The following is a 17166-nucleotide window of genomic DNA, read 5'->3' as shown; positions in this document are numbered from 1 at the left end:
CGCCTGTCTAAAAAACATTCACCTCTTGAACACCGACTGTATGAGCTATTTAAGAAAAATGTTTTCCTTCTTAGAAATGAAATGCTATGATGCTGGGGATATGCTTCAAATTACCCAGCCTGGAGGGAGGGGAGAGCTGGAAGTGGGAGGAAGCAGCACTGGGCGAGTGTTGGAAGCTGCAGGATCCGCATGGATGTGGGGAGTGGATGGCGGGGGCACTGGACCCTTCTGTTCTGAGCTGGACTGTGTATCTCCAAATTCCCATGTGGAAGCCCTCACCCCCGGGAACTACAAATATGACCTAATTTGGAGGGAGGATGGTCGTGTGACTCGTTAAATGAGGACGCCCTAGAATACAGTGGTCCCTCATTCAATAGGACTGGTGTCCTTATGAAAACGGGACATGTGGACACAGACATGCAGAGGGAGGACACCACGTGAAGGCCAGAGCGATGCTGTCATGAGCCACGAAATCACCAGAAGCTGGGGGAGAGACCTGGAAAAGATCCTTCCCTGGCACCTTCAGAGGGAGCCCTGCTGATACCTTCATCTTGGACTCCTGGCCTCCAGGACCGTGAGAACACACTTCTGTGGCTTCGGCTGCCTAGTCCATGCTACTTTGCTCTGATGGCCCTAGCAAATGAATGCACCTTCTCTTGACTTCGGGATGTATTTGAAATCTTCCAAAGTGAAAAAAAATTTTTTTTCTCGAGCACCTGTTATGTGTGCCCACCTCCCTGAGCCCTCTGGGGCTGGACACTTGCCTGAGCCTTTTTGCAGATGAGGGTCCTGAACCTGGGAGGGGCGGGTCCTGCTTTGGGGTTTAACCTGACACACTCAGGAGACCCCACCCCACTCTAGGATGATCCACAGAGTTCTGCTGGGCACAGGGCATCCTTAGAGTGTCGAACACAGAGGTCCAGGTATACAACAGGTGCCAAATACACACTTTATCTTCTGAGCTGCTGGCAAACTACGAGATGCCCTGGAAACAGGCAGGGCTCTTAATGCTTCTGTTCACACCTCCACAGAGCAAGTATCTTCATCTGAGAAAGGGACAGTAGGTGCTCAATGCTGCTCTCAAAACAAAAACTTTAATACAAAGGCAGCTGAAGTGTTCTGGGCCTGGCACACAGCCATTGCCTAATAACTGTTGCTCTAATCACCTTACACAAAGCTGGTGCCCCATGAATTTACGCACCAGATTAAAAAAAAAAATGTGCTTTATAAATCCGAAGGGGTCATCATTGTGAGAGGAGTTAGTCATACTGCCATCTGGGTTCCTGAAAACAAGCATGTCTAGGTATACAGCAGCTGCCAAATACCCATCTGCTTTGTTTTCTGAGCCACTCACAAACTGCAAGATGCCTGAAAACATGCAGGCTCTCGACATTTCTGTTCACACCTCCACAAGGCCAGAACCCGAGAAACTCGAGGTTCTTGCCTGGTATCCACAGGGCACTTGATATAAGAACAGCCCCTGGCTCCATAAATAGCAGGTGCCAATTAATGCAGGCAAGAATGCCTTGCAAATTACGTAGGGGTTACAAAGCATGAAGGATCATTCACACATGTATCTTACAGTCACCCATAGAGGACCCGGCATGCAGTAGGTGCTTCTTAGGTGCTAGAGTAAAATAAACCTCCCGAGGCTCTCGATAAACATGTTCTCTTCCTTTCTTGCCTGCACGAACATACGACAGGTGCTCAAGACATGCACAGTCCCTTCCTTCACATGTAAGGTCTTGCAAAGGGCATATCCCTGCTCCCAGTATATAGATGGTGCCTCCTAAGTGCACGTTCTCTCCCCTTGGAGCAGCAGCTCTTTGAGCGCACAGTCCCTTCCCCTGTATATTTTGTGCAACCTAAAGGGCACATTCTCTTTGCCTGGCAGCCCCTCCATAAATGTACTATCCTTGGGCGCCTGGGTGGCTCAGTTGGTTAAGCGACTGCCTTCGGCTCAGGTCATGATCCCGGAGTCCCGGGATCGAGTCCCACATTGGGCTCCCTGCTCAGCAGGGAGTCTGCTTCTCCCTCTGACCCTCTTCCCTCTCGTGCTCTCTATCTCTCATTCTCTCTCTCTCAAATAAATAAATAAAATCTTTAAAAAAAAAAATGTACTATCCTTCCCTTGCATACAACAGGTGCCTATTAAGTACCTGATCTCCTCTGTACATACCGGGTGCCCAACATGCCACTATTCTGTGTTTTCCTGTCACCAGGGGCCTCAGGGGCCAGCAGAATCCAGACAGGTAGGGCTCTGAGCAGCCCCCAGACCCCAATCAGAGGCCCTGCTCCGCCCCCCCCCCCCCCCCCGCTCCAAGGCCCCAGGCTGCTCACTTGTCAGGCTTGAGGTCACGGTGCACGATGCCATAGTTGTGCAAGTATTCGAGCGCAAGCACCGTCTCGGCAAAGTACATGCGGGCCATGTCCACAGGCAGTGGGCCCATGTTCTTCAGGAGCGTGGCACAGTCGCCGCCTGTGGGGAGCACAGATGCACAGAGGCCCTGGGCTCTATAGCCTCGCCCCAGGCTTCCAAGACCACTCCAACCTCCTGCAAAACGTCCCCGGTCTGTACCGAACCAAGGTGGGGACCAAGCAGCGCAGGAGGGAGGGCAGATCTCGACTCCTGATTCTCCCCCTGGAAGGACAGCAGCTCCGTAAGGGCGCAGTCCCTTACCCTGTACACAGGTGATGCCTCTTAAGTGCTCGTTCCCTCTCCTTGCACAGAAGCACCTCGATCAACACACACCGCCGCGCTCACCTGAAGGGCCTGCTCATTCTTAAACGGCAAACTTGCTCCCACAACTCCTCTCCCTGGCCTCCAACCATCCCGGCCTTTCCACCCCCCACCTCCCTCCCTTCCCTGCTCTTCCTTCTGGCCTTCAGGCCTCTGCTCACTAGTACCCCCTGCCAAAGGTGTCCATCCTTACCCTATCCCCCAGGATCCTACTCTCACATTCCTCTTCAGCTCCCTCGGCCCCAACCCCCCAGGATGGGCCCCTGCACCACAGACTGAAGGTCCCCCGAGGCAGGCTGGGACCCCTTGGAGGACAGAGCAGACCCTAGCTTGGTCAAAGGATGGACTATCTTTTGGGTAGAGGGTGAGCTCCCCGTCACCGTAGGCATACAAGCCCTCGTGACCGCACCTTCCACATACTCCATGACCATACACAAGTGGCGCCGGGTCTCAAAGGAGCAGAACATGCTGACCACAAATGGGTTCTCGGCAAAGGTGAGTATGTCACGCTCCACAAAGACCTGTTGGATCTGGTTGCGAAGAATCAGGTTCTGCTTGTTGATCTTCTTGATGGCAAAGCGCTGCCGTGTGTCTCGGTGCCGCACCAGGTAGACAGCCCTGGGGGAGCCGGGGTCACTGAGGCCGGACACTGAGGCCCCCGCAGGCAGTGGGGCCTGGCGTGGGCCCAGAACCCAACCGGCCAGGCCTTTGCCTGTGCTGTGCCCTACATCCGGGACACCCTTTCTCCTTCCCCGGCCCCTCTCCGAAAGCAGCCCCCCTATGGGTCTAAACTGCCCCTCCCTGGTGTCACATCGAGAAGGCAAAGATGGCCCCTAGGTTACTTCTTCACAGTAGATGGAGACCCTTTAGCTCAAAAGCCCCCCGGCACCAGGCTCAAATCGCTTTATGTAGAGCTGAAATGAGCAGATTTTGAACCATTTAGAGCTTGCCAAGTTTGTGTATCTAGTAAAACTGCCTCGGACTAGCCATCCGTAAGATAAACCCTGCGGGCTACGAAGACCCCAAGGCACTATTGCCTTTTGGAGCAGTCTGACCCAGACTCCCGGCCACGCTGCTGAGTGACATCACCTAGACTCATAAGCCCCCTCTCTAGTCCCCCCACTGGATAGTCTTATGCTGTGCAGGACTCCCCCTCCCACACCACCTCCACGCAAATCCATCAAAGTGGCACTAAGATAATGCTCACTGCACGCCCCTGCCGCTGCACAGCCATCTTTTTCCTTGCGTGGTCCCGAAAAGCCTACACTTCTCTGTACCTGCGGCAGGTAACGGCCTAGACCATGGATGAGCCTGTCTGAGGCTCTGGCCTGGCTGTACTGCATCTCTACTTCCCTCGCCAGGCCTCAGTTTCCTATCTCCACACTCAGGGGCCACCTGGACCTCAGTCATCCCCATGGGCATCTGAGAAATGGGTCTATGGGGGACCTGAGGACTTACCCGTAGGCCCCGTTGCTAATGAGTTTGATGGTCTCGAAGTCGTTCTCACATGGCTTCCTCCGTGATGGGCCGACAAGGGCACGGCTCTAGGGGGCAAGGAGGGGTCAGGGGTCCTGCCCCACCTCAGGGTAGGCCAGGCTCTCCCTTCCCTCAAGTCCCAACCACTGGGTCTTGCGTCTGATGCTACTTCCTCCCTCCAAACTTCTCCAGCTCAGCTTCTGAGTTTCTGAGCTTTGGCTCAAGTCATGTTTTCCTTCCAGAAAACTCCTATACATCCTCCAAAACTCCCCTTTCCGGTGCCCCCTACAGTCTGGCCCTGCCCAAACACCATGGCAGAGTAGTCTCACTTGCCTTTACCTTCTCCCTAAAGTCTGGCATTTATTAAGCACCTATTACATGCAAAACCTCACCAAACCCAGGCCCTCCCATGGCTTCCTGGTCTACCTTGAAAAGAACAAGACAGGTGGGAGCATCAAAGTTCTGACTTACCTCCGGGGACTCAGGTGCTGGAGGCTGTCCTCCCTCTTCCAGGTGACTCAGAGGCACCATCTCTGTAAGACAAGGGAGGAGCCTCAAATGGGGCCTCCATGCCCTGCCCCTCGATCCCCCAGAGATTTCACACAGCTTCCAAGGCTCATCCTGGGCTGGGGACGTGGTGCCTCCCTGACCAGCTCCCATGATACCATCATTGAGCCCCTACGACGTCCAGGTCTTGGCCAAACCCAGGAGACCAGACTAAGCAATGGCTGAGGAACCTTCCAGAAGCACCAGTGGGAAGCCCAGCCTCTGAACGGCGCAGCTGTCATCCTGGCTCCAAGCCTTGGACCTGTTAACACAGGCTGTGACATGGGCCCTCTGGGTTTTGGCTCCTAATATCCTCCTCAGTTTAGGGTGTGGCCCAGAGGGAGCCCCCCCCCCCATTTTCTGGCCCTAGGGCTTGGCAGAGGGGTGGTCCCGAATGAGTGGTTGATGAACATGAGCCATGATGATGGCAATAAAGACAATGTCTCACAGTCACGGGACAGAGCTGGGATGGGACAGTGGAGTCTCACGGGTGAGGGAGGCCTGGGTTTGAATGCAGCCCCTTTTACTCAGTGGGGTCCCCTGGGGGGGGGCACTGAATAGATGATCTGCCCCATAGTCTCAGCTGCCAACTGCGTGGCCACTTTCTGCCTCCTCTGACCCTGGGGCCACCCACAGCGCCACCTGCATTATATCCACTGGACAGCCGAACACAGCCATGGCCACACAGCAAATCTTTAAGTGGTCTGGCCTTGGGCCCACCGAGGTCTGAACCCCTCCCTGCTCAACCTCATCTACCCAGAGCCTCAGTCATTCCAACTTTAAATGGGGACAATGGCAGCTCGGTCCCAGGGTTAACACAGCAATGATGCTGGGTAGACACTGGCCCCAGTGCAAAGCCCTGCCAACCCCATCGCCTCCTCCCAGCTTCCCCCCTTCCTTGGCTCTAGCCACACCCCTCCTCCCCGCTGTTCTGCCCACGCACCAGGCATGGTTCCACCTCAGGGCCTTTGCGTTCACCCTTCCCCCTGCCTGGTTCACTGCCTCTCTTCCCCAGATCTGTACCTGGTCACCTCTCCATCTACCAGCACGCAGCTTACACATCCACCTTTCACCAGAGCCACCTGTGACCACACCTGGACCAGGCCAGGTCCAAGCTCGATGTTCCCCTAGTACCACGTCTCAGTTCTCCTGCCTCAGCTGTCTGGGGGAGTTCTTGACCAGCCTGGTCCAGCCCACAGGTCACCCCGTCTGACTCCGAGTCTACCTCCTGGGCTGCAGCCAGATGACATCGGGAAAGTATTTCATGAGATAATAGCAATGCTATTGCTCATGGTAGCTCCCTGGTCCATCTTAACTCGGCATCGGAGGCCCCGGCGAGTCGGGGGGTCTGGCGTGTGGCTGTCTGCTGCAGGAACCCCAGTGCACCTTCCCACAGTGCGCCCCGCAAGTGGCCGAGGGCAGGGCCCCAGACAGACGAAGGACAGTATGGCAGCTGTGAAGTCGACGGGCGTGGGTTCGAATCACAGCTCTGCCCCAGCCTCTCCTTGGGTTTTCTTCCCACTCCTCTGTCAGCTCACCCTCGAGGGGGTCCTTAGCCAGGCCCAGCTGCCCGATGATGTACTGCGGCAGGTCCGTCTTGATGCCCTGGCCCTCTCGGGCCTGGCCCTCGGCAGCCTCCAGCAGGTGATAAAACTCCTCGGGGTCAAACTCCTGCGGGTGCAGAGAGGCTGGTCAGCCGGGGCTCAGTCTCACCTCCAGGCCTTGGCACATGCTGTTCCCTCTGTCCGGAGCAGCCCGAGGGGCGGCTCCAGCTCTCCCCTCCAAGTCTCAGTGCCTGACCCTTCCCTGGGGAAAGAAGCCCAGCCCAGCCTGGAGGTGCCCTGTGTGCCTCTCAAACCTCTACCCCAGGGGCACTGTCTCCTGTACCTGAGCAGGACCATCACCCAGCCGTGTGCGGAGACTCACCAGGCACTCAAGGAGCCTCGCTGGCCTCGAGATGATGATGAGCAGCTTCCGGACAAGCTGGACGATGAAGCCGACCTCCTCGCTGTCTGAGCGCTCGTGGGCCTGGGGGCAGGTGGGTACTGGCGTCACCTGCAGGTCCTGGGCCCTGGCCTGCCCGGGGATCCCTAAACCTCCCCCCTTCCCCCCACGCACATCTTGCAGCAGCCTCTCCAACTTCTCCTGCATCTCCAGGAAGTAACGGGAGGTGACGAGTGCCTCTCCAGACTTGGCCAGGCAGTCGCGGGCCAGCTCGATGATCTGGTGGTGGATGAAGCCCAGGACGCCATCGGCCAGTGCCAGCCGGGCACCGGGCGCAAAGGCAGCCAGGAACTCCTGCAGACGGCCTTCCATCTGTGCCGTAGCCTGCGCAGGGTGGATGGGGCAACCTGGTCATTGGAGGGGGCTGGGGAGCAACACACAGGTGGGGGCAAGAGACACAGCTACGGGGAGAGACGTGACGATGGGGTCAGAGAACTGGGGGGAGGGGAGAAGCAATATGCCTAGGTTGGGGGAGGGGTGGCTTGAGACAGAGAGACAGAGACAGACAGAAATGGGACAGAGCGGGGCATAGAGCCAAGAAGACAGAATGCCACGGAGGGACAACAACATGGAGGGGAGTTAGGGCCGGTCCAGCCATCGGCACTGCCCACCTTGGGGAACCTCTCCCGGTACACATGATTCATCATGACGATTTCATTGTCGAAGGTCCCTGTTGTGCGTCCTGGGCTGGGGGTGGGGGGTGGACGACACACAGTCAGCTTGTGACATGGGACCAGAGACCCAGTCCAGGGGAGGGTCAAGGATCAAAGGCCAGGCTTGGACAGGGTCAGGGGCAGAGATAGAGGAGGAGCCACAATGTGGGCCCCAAAGCCAGCCCAGGGAGGGGCTGGGGTCAGAGGTCAAGACCCACCTGAGGCTGCGGGAACGGGGGCGAAGGTGGGGTGAGCGGTGGCCGCCCTCCTCGTCAGCCACGCTCTCTGAGCTGCGGAAATGCTTGGACAGGAAGCATAGTTCATCCGGCGTCGGTTGGAAAGGAAGCTGGTGGAGGCGCTCCCGGGAGGATGAGCTTGACTGGCAGGAGGGGGTATCAGGGCCACGAGTTCACAGTCAGCGCCAAAGCCAGAACCCCAGCATTACCCGTCAAGGCCTAGGCTGTCTGCTGGTCTCTGGATGGCAATATGTTCCTGCCTGGCTCCTATGTATCCCTCAAAACCCTAGCTCTGATGCCCCCTCCTCCAGCAAGCCTCCCTGCCCACACCCTAGGTAACCCCAAGACTCCCTCTGGCCAGGCACTAACCCCACGGGATGAGGATGTCTGTGTCCTCCAGACTGGGGGCTCCTTGGGACTGAGGCTGGGTCTTTTCAGTGACCCATACATTGCCCAGAATGGGGCACAAAGGGGGCAGCCAGGATGCTGGCTGACTGGACAACTATCCAACACCTTGATAAAAACCAAAGACGTGTCCCGCCCCACCTCGCACCCGCCTGTCTGCTGGCCAAGGTGGGACTGTGGGTACCGAGACGGTGGAGCTGGGCGTGTTGGTTCCATAGCCAGAAGATGGGAGGGATGCAAGGGACCATCTTCTGCCGTCAGCCCTAGAGAGGAGAACCAGAATAGTTGGAAGGAAGGCATGGCCCCCATGGTTTGTGGGGACTAAAGACAGATACCATGGCTGGCAGATCCTGGCCCTGTTGGAGGAAGAATCTTCTGAAAAGGCTGAGAACAGAGATTCAAGGTGAACAAGTCCGCTATGTGTTTTCTCTTCATCCTTCAGACACCTCCTCCAGGAAGTCCTCCCTGACCCAGCTGCCAATGCATACCCCATCAAAGCTCCGACTTCTCTGAGTTGCAGCTGCTGGGATACATGCTGGTCACCCCCACCAGACTGAGGACTCCCCAAAGGCCAGAGTCCAGCTTCCCCTTCCTAGACCTCCAGCATAGGGTATGGCACATGGCAAGTACTGAATAAATGTTACGGAGTGAATGAGTGACATTTAAGCGCCCAGTACACAACAGGTCCTTCACCAGCTGTTATTAAATGAGTTCATGACTTTTAGTGAGTTAATGGTTTTTAGACTGGAAGGCGTGCCCTCCTCCTCCCCAAGGGCTCCCTGAAATTACCTGTCCACGCGCGAGATGTGGCTGCAGAAGGCCGTGCATGTTTGCCAGGGGCAGAAGCCAGAGGGAGAGACCACCAGGGGGCAGGGGATAGGGGAGGGGAAAAAGTGAATGAGGAGGCAGGCCCAGCCACCAAGCACATGCCCCTGCCTGTCCCCTCACCAGCTGTGCTGACACCATCCCTCAAAGCCAGTGACCACTCACCTTCGGGCAAAGGGGAAGTTCACGGCAGATGCGGCTGAGAAGTTCCGAGGACTATCCAGGGGGCTGTTGCCTGCTGGGGAGGAGGTGGGGGACACTGAGTCAGAGGGGGTAAAGACAGGACACCGCCCCTGCATGCTTGTTCCCGCACTCACCTGTAGGGACGGAGAGCGGAGACAGGGGCCGGGAAAGGGTCGGTGAGGGCGTTCCTACCACGAGGCTTTTGCGGTTCCCACTACGGCAGCTGTTGGGAGAGGCGGGATGGAGTCAGGCGCTGGCCCAGGCCTCCAGGCTCAGAGGGCCGCGTGCCCAGGCCAGAGCACACATATGACCATACATATGGCTTTGCGGCAGGACGAGAAGCTAGGTGTGACCACTGCCACTCTGGTCCCAGCTGGATGCCCACAGGGCCCCAAGCTCAGCCTTTGGGGCCTGGGATAGCCACTTTTGACAAATATTACCTATTATTAAGATTATGGTGGTTATTATCGATGGCGGCATCAAGCACTTCCGGCCTCCTGATGGACCCTGCCCATGGCCAGGAGCCCCTGGCTCGCCTTCTCACGCTTCTGTGTTCACGATCCCACCCCCACACCTTTGCCTATGCCATGCCCACCGCCAGGAGGACTGACAAATAAGGCAAAGGGTGGAGAGGACCCTGGAGCCCACTGGGAATTGAGGCAGGTCCCCACTCCATCCCATGCACCCCTTCCCAGGCCCACGGCCCCAAATGTCTCGGCAACCTTCCTCCCCCGGACCCCCCCAAAATGCCAATATGACCCTTAAAAACCCTCAAGTCAGCATCTTGCAGCTAAGTCCCGTCCTACTTAACTTTTGCCCACGCGTTTCCCTCCCTCCATCCCAGGCCCCTTCTTCCAGGCCACCCCCACCCTGGCCCAGCCTCTCCCACCTGTGCCCCAGCCCCAGCCCCCCGCCCTGGCAGAGGGAAATTGAGAGCAACTCCGTCTTCCCTCCCTCCCTGGTGCGGTCGCCCAGCAACAGCTCTGGCTGCTCTCGACAAGAGCATCAGCCCACATACTCTGAGCCGCCAACGCAGCTCAGTGGCTCAGAGAGGAAGAGCTGAAACCTCAGGGCCTCACGGGGCCAGGAATGGTGTCCCAGGCAGAAGGCACAGTGCAGGCTAAGGCACGGGACAGCATGGTCAGCAACCGACCAAGGCAACAAGACAGGCAGGGAGGGATCCAGTCTGTCCACGGCTCCAGGTGCAGCTGCCCTCTGAGCCTCAGTTTCCCCATCTGTATACCTTGCAAGGCACCGGGAAGATTTGATGAACTACATACACAGTGTTCAACTTTGGGCCCAGCACTGGGTAGACTGCGGTGGGCACGTAAAGTGTCGTCTCTCTCCCCACAACTCCTGCAGGGCCTGGGACGCACAGCCGGGGGTGGGGGGGCAGGCAACGCCTCCCCAGTGAAGTCAGTCACTGTTTGCCTATCCCAACAGCCCCAGAGGTGGGAGAGATCACCTGCACCCGTTTCCCAGCCTAGGAAACTGAGGCCACAGATGTCAACAGCCGCAGGGAACTGTCCTGTAGTCTGATGTGCAGAAGCAAAAGTGAAACCCACAGGTTCCTGCAAAACTTCCTGCCAACACCCCCCCTCACCCATATAGCCGCCAGTCCCACATCCTCTCCCAGCCTCATCTGGGTCCTCAGCCCCACACTGCACCATTTGTCACAGCAGCAGCCTTGGGGAAACACTTGGCCCACCTCCCTCTTGCGCTCACGTGGGGCCTTCTTGAAAACAAAGCCATATCTGAGGTCTCAAAGGGGAACCTGGGCGTCATTTGTTCACTTGCCGAGCATCGGTCAAGTGTCCACTATTTGCTCAGCCCTCCCTAGAGAAGGCCCATGACCCTGAGAAGCTGCCTGGCCATTCAATAAACACCCATGTGGGACAACACAGAGTGAGAATATGGCAGAAAACACTGGCCTGAGGCCAGCTGCCCCCACCTGATCCCTGAGGTGCCCCTAAGCCCTCTGTTACTCCACAGGACGCAGAAGAGTCTAAGCCCTGAACCTAGTATTTGGGGTCCTTTAGCAGCTGCTGTCCCTGCCCCGCCTTTGCCTGTGCTCCCCTCTAGGAATGCCCCAACAAGAACAGAGAGGTTAAGGAACTGCCAGGCAGTGGCTGAGCTGGAATTTGGACCCAAGTCCTGTAAAGTCCACAGCCCTTACTGGGCCTTTGCTTTTCAGAAAGGGAAACAGAGACTCCAAGACAGGCCAGGCTTTGCTGTGGTTAAACCCAGTATTTTTCCCGATTTACCCACTTCTGCCACAGCACCTGCACGCCAGCCTCGTGCAGCAAATATCTGCTTCTGAAACAATATTTCCGCTGACGGGGCCCCGGGGACAGACTAGCTTTAGTTTTTCCAAGAAGATCCTCCCCAGGTCTGCCCAGGCCTAGGGACCCGGGTTCGAATTCTGACTCGGTCCCAACTCCTTGCTTCCTGTGTCACCACCCTAGCTGCGACCACGGCAGGCAGACATCCAACTCCGGGTAACAGGGCGAAAGGAGGGTGTCTGGGCCCCTAGCGAGTACCTTGATCCCAAAGCGTCCACCCCCTTCCCCCTACCGCCACACACAGCGGCCCTCGCCACGCCGCCGGGATGTACTTCTGGCAACTCGTGTTTGCTTGGCCGGCCGCCGCGCCTTTGCCCGCACGGTGCCCCCTACCTTTTGGAGCGCTGCAGCAGCGCGCCCTTGGCAAGGCGGCTCCGGTGGCCTGGCGCAGCCACCGCCGTCCAGTAGCTGGGGTCGGACATGCTGCTTCTCTTTGTGCCGCCGCCGCCGCCCGAGACCCGGGAGGCGCGGGGGCGCAGCCGGCGGCGGCGGGGCGCGAACCTCCGCGGCCGGATTGGCCCCGGGAGCCCCGCCGAGCGGGGCAGAGGGTGCGCGCCGCGGGGCTGGGGGTAGGGGACGAGAAGGAAGCGCGCGCCCCAGAGCGCGGCCGGGAGCCCCGCCCCGGAGAGCGCGGGGGCGGGGCCTTTCGGAGGCGGGGCCTTTCGGGGCGGGGCGAGCGACGCGGAAGCGAGGCTGGTGGACCCGCGTGCTGGCTAGTGGGCTGGGCGTTGCCAGGGCCGCGGGCGGAGGGGCGGGGCGTTGCCAGGGATGCGAGCAGCGGGGGCGGGGCGTTGGCGCCCGGTAGGTTAGGCCGTGGAACTTGGCCCCTTTCCCTTGAAATGTAAATCTGTTCACGTCCCCTTTTCCCTCTTTCCCCCCCGTGCTAACCCATTCTGAGTGTGGCACTTGAGAACTATCCAACGGCCTGGCCTGGCTCATGCTACCGCGCCCACGCTGGCTCCACTTCTCGGAACGTCCTTCCTGCCTGGCAAAATCCAGGGTCCCCTCTCCCAGGGAGCCTTTTCTTGTGTCTGGCTCTGTCTTCCCAAGGGTCCCAGCATCTCCCAGCCCTGGACTGCCAGAAAGAGCATGTTTAACAAACTGAGTCAGAGCATCTGACATGCTCTGCCTGTCTATGTGATGGAAAGGCCATCAGCCTGGCTACAGTCAGGACTCTGCGGACACCTAATTTAACTTCTCACGACTGTCTTCTCAATTGTAAGATGGGAGGGGAACCGGGTTGACAGGATGATTACATGAATTAGATGCAAGGTGGCACCCACAGTGCCTGATACATGTTTGAAAAATGTTAGTGTCAGGCTAACTTCCAGGCCTCTGCTTCTCCATCTAGAGATGTCCCTTCATGAAAATGGAATCAAATCAGAGGGACAGAAGGTGCTGGGAGTACAGTACATGCTCACCACAGAAATAGGACTGCCTCGGGGCGCCTGGGTGGCTCAGTCGTTAAGCGTCTGCCTTCGGCTCAGGTCATGGTCCCAGGGTCCTGGGATCGAGCCCCGCATCGGGCTCCCTGCTCAGCAGGAAGCCTGCTTCTCCCTCCCCCGCTCCCCCTGCTTGTGTTCCCTCTCTTGCTGTGTCTCTCTCTGTCAAATAAATAATAAAATCTTAAAAACAAAAAAGAAAAAAGAGATAGGACTGCCTCACACAGTAGGCAGTGAACTAATGCTTCTTCCTCTCATGACAGTCCCAGAAGGCAGGGATAGTGTCACCCTAACGGTGGCCCCTTCACAGGCCACATGACACTTTGGGAACCAACCCAAGAGGCCTGATGCTGAAGCCCAGATCCCACATCTGAGAAGAGAAGGCACAGAGAGGTGCCCTTGCCTGGTGTGTAATCCTAACTCTCCCCAACCCTCTTGCCACAATTTTGCTTCTCGGGTCTCTCAAGAGACTCCCCACCCCATCTTCATGGCCAGTGTCACTCTCAGGTATCTCCTGGGTGTGTCCCCCAGAATGCTCTCCATCTCCAGGTCCCCCAGGCCTGGGTCTCAAACACCCATATCTGGTCATTCACTCACTCAACGTTTATTGAGTACCTACTGTGTGCCTGACCTTGTGCTAAACCCTGAGGACCCCGTCCTCAGAGGCCCCAAGTCTGGTTGAAGAGGCAGAGAGTAACCTGGAAACAACGAAATGATCGAGGTAATTTCGAACACTGAAGTCAAGGAAGGAAAGGAAAGAGGTAACAACGGCAAAGGATGACCTTAGCCCGGAGGCCTCTCTGAGGAGGTGACACTATGGCCAGCCGAGACATTGAGAAGGAAGAGGAGCCAGCCATGGAAACAGTGTTCCAGGCAGAGGGCACAGCTTCGGCAAAGGCCCTGAGACAGGACTGAGGGGAAGATGCCAGCAGGGCTTACCATGGAAGCCTTGTGCATTGCAAGAGAAGTGCAGTTGTACAGTGGAAGCAATGGGGAGCCATGGAGGATGTGAGAGCAGGGGAGGAGCGTGATCTGAATTGTCACCACCCCCCCCGTGACTGCCATGGGGAACAGGAGCTATCGGGCAGGAATACAGACGGCAGGAGGCTAGTGAGGCGCTGTGACAGGGTCTGGGAGGGGGGACACTGAGGCCTGGACCAGGGTGAAGCTGTGGAGAAAAGTGGGTAGATTCTGGACTTGTTTGGAGGCCAATGGATGGGTCCTGCCGAGGGGCCAGATGTGGAAGGGAGGAGGGAAGCGGTCACTTCTGACCCTTAGGTATTCCATCTGAGCCACAGGCCAGGGACAGGGCCTCCTGCATGCAGGGAATGCAAGATCCCACAGGTCTGGGGACCCAAGGAGGGACAGAGTCATGGTCTCATGTCACCCTATGCTGACATGCTGTGCCCACGAACCCTCCCCGCCATGTGTGCCAGGAACACACTGCTGCGCAGTCAGGAAAGGAACTACCCCGCTCAATCCCAGCTGTGGCCGCACCCCGCACCGCCTACATGCCCCCCATTAAGCCCACGGCTCTGGCATCCCCAGCAGCCACTTCTCCCACACCCATCTGGCCCCGGTTTCCTCCTCTGCAGAACAGGGCTGCAGCTGACAATCCAGAGTGCCTGTGGCCGCGGCAAAGGCCTCCCATGAAAGGCTGAGCCACTGATCTCTGGCACCAGCCCACTGCCCACCAGATCCTGTCTCTCCCCGGCTCACACACCCTCCATGGCTCCTCACTGCTTTTACAGCAAAACCACACTTCTGGGTGAATCCCTCTCCGAGGGCTCAGATCTTAACCCTGTCTGCGACTCAGGATCTGCCCCCTTCTACTTGTGCTAACGACTGTGTAAATGGCAAAGCCGCCGTGAGCGTACACAACCCTACCCCCCTACCCCCAACCCTTTCCTGGTCTGACCACCCCAGCCCTTCCCACCTGCCCATGTACTGTCTGCACCCCTCCCAGCCCCGTCCGCTGTGTGGTTTTTAGTACCCTGGAAAGAAAAATGCAAATTCTTCCCATCTTTGGCATTCAAGGCCTCAGAGGGAACACTCTTCTGACAATGCCTTCTGTTGCGATCTTGTCAGAGAGGGCCAAACTCGTGGCCTTCTTCAGTTACCTCCCGCCCTTCTTCAGTTACCACCACCACCACCACCACCAGGCAGAGCCCTCCTACCTACTTCCCATTTGTCCATGCCACAAGCATTAACTGAGCATCTGCTGTATACCAAGCCCTGCCCTAGGACAGAGGACAGATCCAGGTCTGGTCCTCAAGGGGCTCCCAAGCCTCTGGGTGAGAAAAACAACCCAATAATCACACAAGAAAACATGGAAATCACACCCATGATGCAGTGTCCATGAGGGAAATGGACAGGCATAATGGATGTAATTGGGGCTTGGGAGACCCTGAATGGGGGGCTGTGGTTTGGAAAAGCTTCTTATCTGGGGGCTTGATAGAGACTTGACAAATGAAGAAAGGAGGAAAAGGAGGAAATGGAGCTCTGGGCTGAGGGGCAGCACATGCAAAAGCCCTGAGACTGGACCAGCTTGTGTTCTGGCAGCCCAGGAAGTCTCATGGCTAGAGGAGCGTGAGCCAGATGGGGAGATAGACAGGGAGGAGGTGGGGGGTCGCAGGGGCCAGACTCACGGGGCCTCAGCAGCTGAGGGAACAAATGTGGGCTTATTCCTAGGGTGCTTGGGACAGGGGAGGCAGGGACCCATTTCCTTGCCTGGCCCAAAGTGATGTGGTTCTGCTGCCCTCTGGTGGTGGGTGAGGAGGCTTTTTCTGCTCAGAGCCCCAAACACTCTGCCTCCATTTGCTCCTGGTTAAAACTGGCTGAGCTGTTTACAACAGGTCCCTCCCCTCATCCGGTAACTCCCGGGAGGGTAGAGGCCAAGGAGTCAGTGTCAGATTTGGCCTGATACTCTCTCCCAGGGTGCCGCTGGACAACACACTCTTAAGAGCTGAGTTTCCTCCTCTCCTAAATAGGGTGTAGAGCAATCCCTGCCTCCCACTGGACACCCCGACCTGGTCCAGCCCCCATCATCTCCTACCCGGATATTGTCCTAGCCACCTCCCTGACTCTGCCACCTCCATTACTGTCACCTGCCCCCAGCAGACCTTTCTTTCCCCAAAGCAGCCACAGAGGCTTTAAAAATCTTGGTCCTGGGGCACCTGGGTGGCTCACTTGGTTAATGTCTGCCTTCGGCTCGGGACGGGTCGTGATCCCGGGGTCCTGGGGTCGAGCCCCGCAACGGGCTCCCTGCTCGGCAGGGAGTCTGCTTCTCCCTTTCCTCCCTACTCATGCTCTCTCTCACTATTTCTGTCTCTCTCAAATAAATAAATAAAATCTTTAAAAAAAAAATCTTGGGGGCGGCTGGGTGGCTCAGTCATTAAGCGTCTGCCTTTGGCTCAGGTCATGATCCTAGAGTCCTAAGATCGAGCCCCGCATCAGGCTCCCTGCTCAGTGGAGAGCCTGCTTCTCCCTCCCCAGCTCCCCCTGCTTGTGCTCTCTCTGTCAAATAAATAAATAAAATCTTAAAATAAAATACAATAAAACAAAACACCACCTCCCCCAAGAGGTCACCATCTGAATGTATCCTGTTTGTCCACTCACTTGTTTATTGCCCACCTCCTGAGAGCTGACTGAGAGCCCCCTGAAGGAGGGGCTATGTCAGTCTTGGTCACAGCTACGCCCTTTGCACCTGGCTTGCAGTAGGTGCCCACTTAATGAAGGTAACTGTTACCCAGCACCCAGTGTGGGCTCCAAATTGTTCTCTCTTCTCCCCATTAAAGGTCTGTGGAAAGAATCTAGGCAGCTCACTCATACTAAGGTATAAATGATTAACGGGTCCTCGAATTCTAGACATCACTGACTCACACCTCTGTCGTCTCCCTGAACTTTTCCCAAGCTGTGCGAAGAGCCCATGATAATCCTGATATTCCCTCCTGTGGTGGGGGGGTGAGACCCTGAGACGCGCCAGGCACGGAGGGTGGCTCAAACCCTCAGTAGACGCTGGCAGCCATGCTGGCCCTGATACTTAGTCCCCAGACGTACTGAACCAGGAGAACTGGTGTCTCTTCTCTGAGCCTCGGCTTCCCCAGCTGAGAAATGGGGTCAGGAAGGGCACCTCCCTCACGGGGTTGTGGAGGAAACAGAAGGTATTTGGTACAGAGCTGGCACCCAGTCAAGCTGGCTCTTCCTCCCTACACCACTTTGCCCAGTTCAGTGCATCGGGCTGTCATGGTGAACTGTCAGCCTTGGGGTGTGTGTGTGTGTGTGTGTGTGTGTGTGTGTGTGTGTGTGTGTGTG

At 57.2% G+C, this 17166-nt stretch overlaps 1 protein-coding gene across 20 annotated transcripts in view; it reads right to left on the bottom strand.

Moving 5' to 3' along the window:
• Window positions 1-17166, bottom strand: part of MAST3 (microtubule associated serine/threonine kinase 3) — a 38490-nt gene that overhangs the window by 12363 nt on the left and 8961 nt on the right. For 4 of the 20 annotated variants that reach the window (XM_025884839.2, XM_073900980.1, XM_025884829.2 and 1 more), the window contains exons 3-15: window positions 9203-9291; window positions 9051-9123; window positions 8850-8870; window positions 8209-8323; window positions 7638-7798; window positions 7378-7453; window positions 6881-7090; window positions 6689-6790; window positions 6301-6433; window positions 4688-4749; window positions 4199-4284; window positions 3150-3358; window positions 2341-2479 (exon numbers count right to left, since the gene is read on the bottom strand). In XM_025884839.2, coding sequence (XP_025740624.2) covers window positions 2341-2479; window positions 3150-3358; window positions 4199-4284; window positions 4688-4749; window positions 6301-6433; window positions 6689-6790; window positions 6881-7090; window positions 7378-7453; window positions 7638-7798; window positions 8209-8323; window positions 8850-8870; window positions 9051-9123; window positions 9203-9291 — 1476 coding nt within the window. Of the gene's footprint in view, window positions 1-2340; window positions 2480-3149; window positions 3359-4198; window positions 4285-4687; window positions 4750-6300; window positions 6434-6688; window positions 6791-6880; window positions 7091-7377; window positions 7454-7637; window positions 7799-8201; window positions 8324-8849; window positions 8871-9050; window positions 9124-9202; window positions 9292-11743; window positions 11973-17166 lie in introns of those variants that run through there. The other 16 variants (XM_073900978.1, XM_025884830.2, XM_073900976.1 and 13 more) reach the window with 15 other exon arrangements.

Source organism: Callorhinus ursinus, unplaced genomic scaffold (genome assembly GCF_003265705.2).
Source record: "Callorhinus ursinus isolate GAN/ISIS: 27379988/994484 unplaced genomic scaffold, GSC_fseal_2.0 scaffold15, whole genome shotgun sequence".
In the NCBI taxonomy this organism is placed as follows: Eukaryota; Metazoa; Chordata; class Mammalia; order Carnivora; family Otariidae; genus Callorhinus; species Callorhinus ursinus.
The sequence above is the reverse complement of the archived record's forward strand: the minus strand, read 5'-3'. Positions and strand labels throughout refer to the sequence as shown.